Consider the following 2,359-nt stretch of genomic DNA (forward strand, 5'->3'; position numbering starts at 1 on the left):
CATGCTTTTAATATGTAACAATGCCGCACAAGGAATTTTATCCTCATTTTTCTTCAAATATGCTGGTGAGAATAAGAATTTAATTATGAGAATTGGCGATTTAGTTTCTTTATCGTGGATTTGTACTATGTACGATTTTCCCATTCCGCTTCCTGTTGTCAGAGTCTCATATGATAAGTGAATTCCTGTTGCAAAATGTTAACAGATACAATTTTGAAGAAGTATTCGTCAACCGTAGCTACAATATTTACCGGCATAGCATCTGCTGTTATGTTTGGCCATACTTTAACAATAAACTTTATGTTGGGTATTTCGGTGGTTTTCATCTCAATGCACCAGGTATTATCACTCAGAGAAGCATCTGTTTATTATGTAAAAGTATGTTGGTGCTTACCTTGTGGTTTCTTATGTTTGTCAGTTCTTTTCGCCTCTCTCAAAGGCCAAGGAGGACCAACAAAATGGGATGCACGAAAAATTGGACATTCAGGATAACCATAGGTAATTGTGTCTTTTATGACATTACTGCACGCATAAAATGCTATTTATTCTTCATTACTTTTTCCTTATTAATTTAGAAGTGAGAACACTTCCAACAGGATTCAATGATCATCTGATTTCAAGTGTCATAATTTACGACAATAGATGCACACTATTTCATAGTTTCTCCGAATTATAAATAACTTTACAGCGTCTCTCTAGTTCCAAATTTAATGAATTAATTAACTTTTGATTAAGCTTGGTTTCCTATTGATTGTATGGATGTCATTACATCTGCGCTAATTTGATATGCTGTTGTCAATTCCCTGAAGCAAAAATCTGGATTTTGATTCAAGGCTGGTTTGATCCAGCGACTTGATTAATGGAATCGTGCTTTTGTCACTTCTCATTATTTTGAGTTGTGATTTTGAATTTACAGAATTTCATGATATAATAGCTCTTAAATTCTTACTGTTTTTCCTGTAACTATTTTTTTGCATCATCGACATACTATTGTAACGGATCTTTATTTCTCTGGTTCCTGTCAGGTCAAGGGAGTCATCCTTTATAAATATGGCTGCCGGTGCAAATGAGGAGGTACGGTTTGTCATCACTCTTAAATATGCATTTGTGTATGCTTTTTTAACTGCACAATTCATCATTTTCGTTTTGATTTATTCAGGCTAGCCACCGTGTACCCGATGAAAGACAACCACTGCTTCCTACCTAAAGTTAATTTGATGGTATGCTTCTGAAATGCGATGTTTTTTTTGTTTTGAAGATGAAATGCGATGTTTTTATATCTATATTTGTGATGCTTATACTTTTTCTACCATTAACTTGATATGCATGGATTTGTAGCTATCTTAACTACTGTTTTGCCTTGTGAAGCTTAACTCAATATGAATAAGTTTGCAACTCTTACAAATTTTATAAAGCTGCTCAACCTTACAGATAAAAAATCCCGTGACATTTTATAGTTGGACACGATTGATCTGAGTGAGATGGCCATTTCACTTCGGAGCAGGGATTTGTTTCACTGTTGCAAAAATACAATATTAAGAATCCACCAGTAATTGTGCTTGAGAAATCGCCAAAACTCAAGCCAGCTGACAATGGTGCAAGAATATATTTTCACGCACACGTTGCCATGAGATAATTGAGATGGCCTCAAATCGATTGTGCTATTCTATATTGAACATTTGGCAGTTGATATTGATTGGGCAAAGACTTGTATCAGTAAATAAAACACTTGATATTGAATTTATTGCAGGTGGTTTTGAACAGATTACATGACGGTATACAACAGAAGATAATGCCGAGTATCAACTAGTGGCAACAATAAAATGCAAATGCTACTAATACAGTGGCAGTTTTCTGACTGCAAATACGATTTTTTTGGGTGTCATGCCGTGGGGTAATACGGACTTACATTATATAATGTATATGTGACAAATTTAGGAGGGGTCGTAGTGGGTTCATTCGGTTTTGAAATATTTTTGAATATATTTTCTGAATGGAGATTATTTCAATTTCGGGCCATTCTGTTTTTACTCTTATGGATTGTCATTCTTACCTATAACTCTGATGTAGGGATTCCCCTTTCTGTAATGCAATGAGTTTACTTTACGTGCATGATTTTCTTCTGCAGAAAACAAGAAGATCGCGACCTCATAACAATTGGTTAATATCTCACAAATTAATCCCCCTTATTTCTTGTAAATGTACAATGTTCCTGCAAGAATTCCGCAACGTATATGCGAAGCCAACCAAGATGACAGTAACACGTGGAGAGGTTTTTGGCGAGTGTAAATAGGTATTTATTGTGTGCTGTGTCCGAGATAACTTTGTCTCCATGGATATACTCCAATTTCTTGGAAAT

The 2,359-nt window shown here is 35.1% G+C and overlaps 1 protein-coding gene across 1 annotated transcript; it reads left to right on the forward strand.

Annotated features, from left to right (window-relative positions):
* Window positions 1-6: 6 nt before the first annotated feature.
* On the forward strand, window positions 7-2,106 carry LOC140966851 (CMP-sialic acid transporter 2-like). The gene is made up of 6 exons (XM_073427124.1): window positions 7-65; window positions 206-339; window positions 419-498; window positions 1,026-1,074; window positions 1,160-1,220; window positions 1,751-2,106. The coding sequence occupies exons 2-5, from the start codon at window positions 271-273 to the stop codon at window positions 1,205-1,207; spliced, it is 246 nt and encodes an 81-aa protein (XP_073283225.1). The 5' UTR covers window positions 7-65; window positions 206-270; the 3' UTR covers window positions 1,208-1,220; window positions 1,751-2,106.
* Window positions 2,107-2,359: the final 253 nt, after the last annotated feature.

Source organism: Primulina huaijiensis, unplaced genomic scaffold (genome assembly GCF_012295235.1).
Source record: "Primulina huaijiensis isolate GDHJ02 unplaced genomic scaffold, ASM1229523v2 scaffold208130, whole genome shotgun sequence".
Taxonomy (NCBI): Eukaryota; Viridiplantae; Streptophyta; class Magnoliopsida; order Lamiales; family Gesneriaceae; genus Primulina; species Primulina huaijiensis.

Bases quoted from the DNA above. Each gene is read 5' to 3' on its own strand.
- LOC140966851 (XM_073427124.1), top strand. From the start codon at position 271: ATGTTTGGCCATACTTTAACAATAAACTTTATGTTGGGTATTTCGGTG. The intron at 499-1,025 runs GTAATTGTGTCT...GGTTCCTGTCAG, and splicing joins GACATTCAGGATAACCATAG to GTCAAGGGAGTCATCCTTTA. The intron at 1,075-1,159 runs GTACGGTTTGTC...TGATTTATTCAG, and splicing joins CTGCCGGTGCAAATGAGGAG to GCTAGCCACCGTGTACCCGA.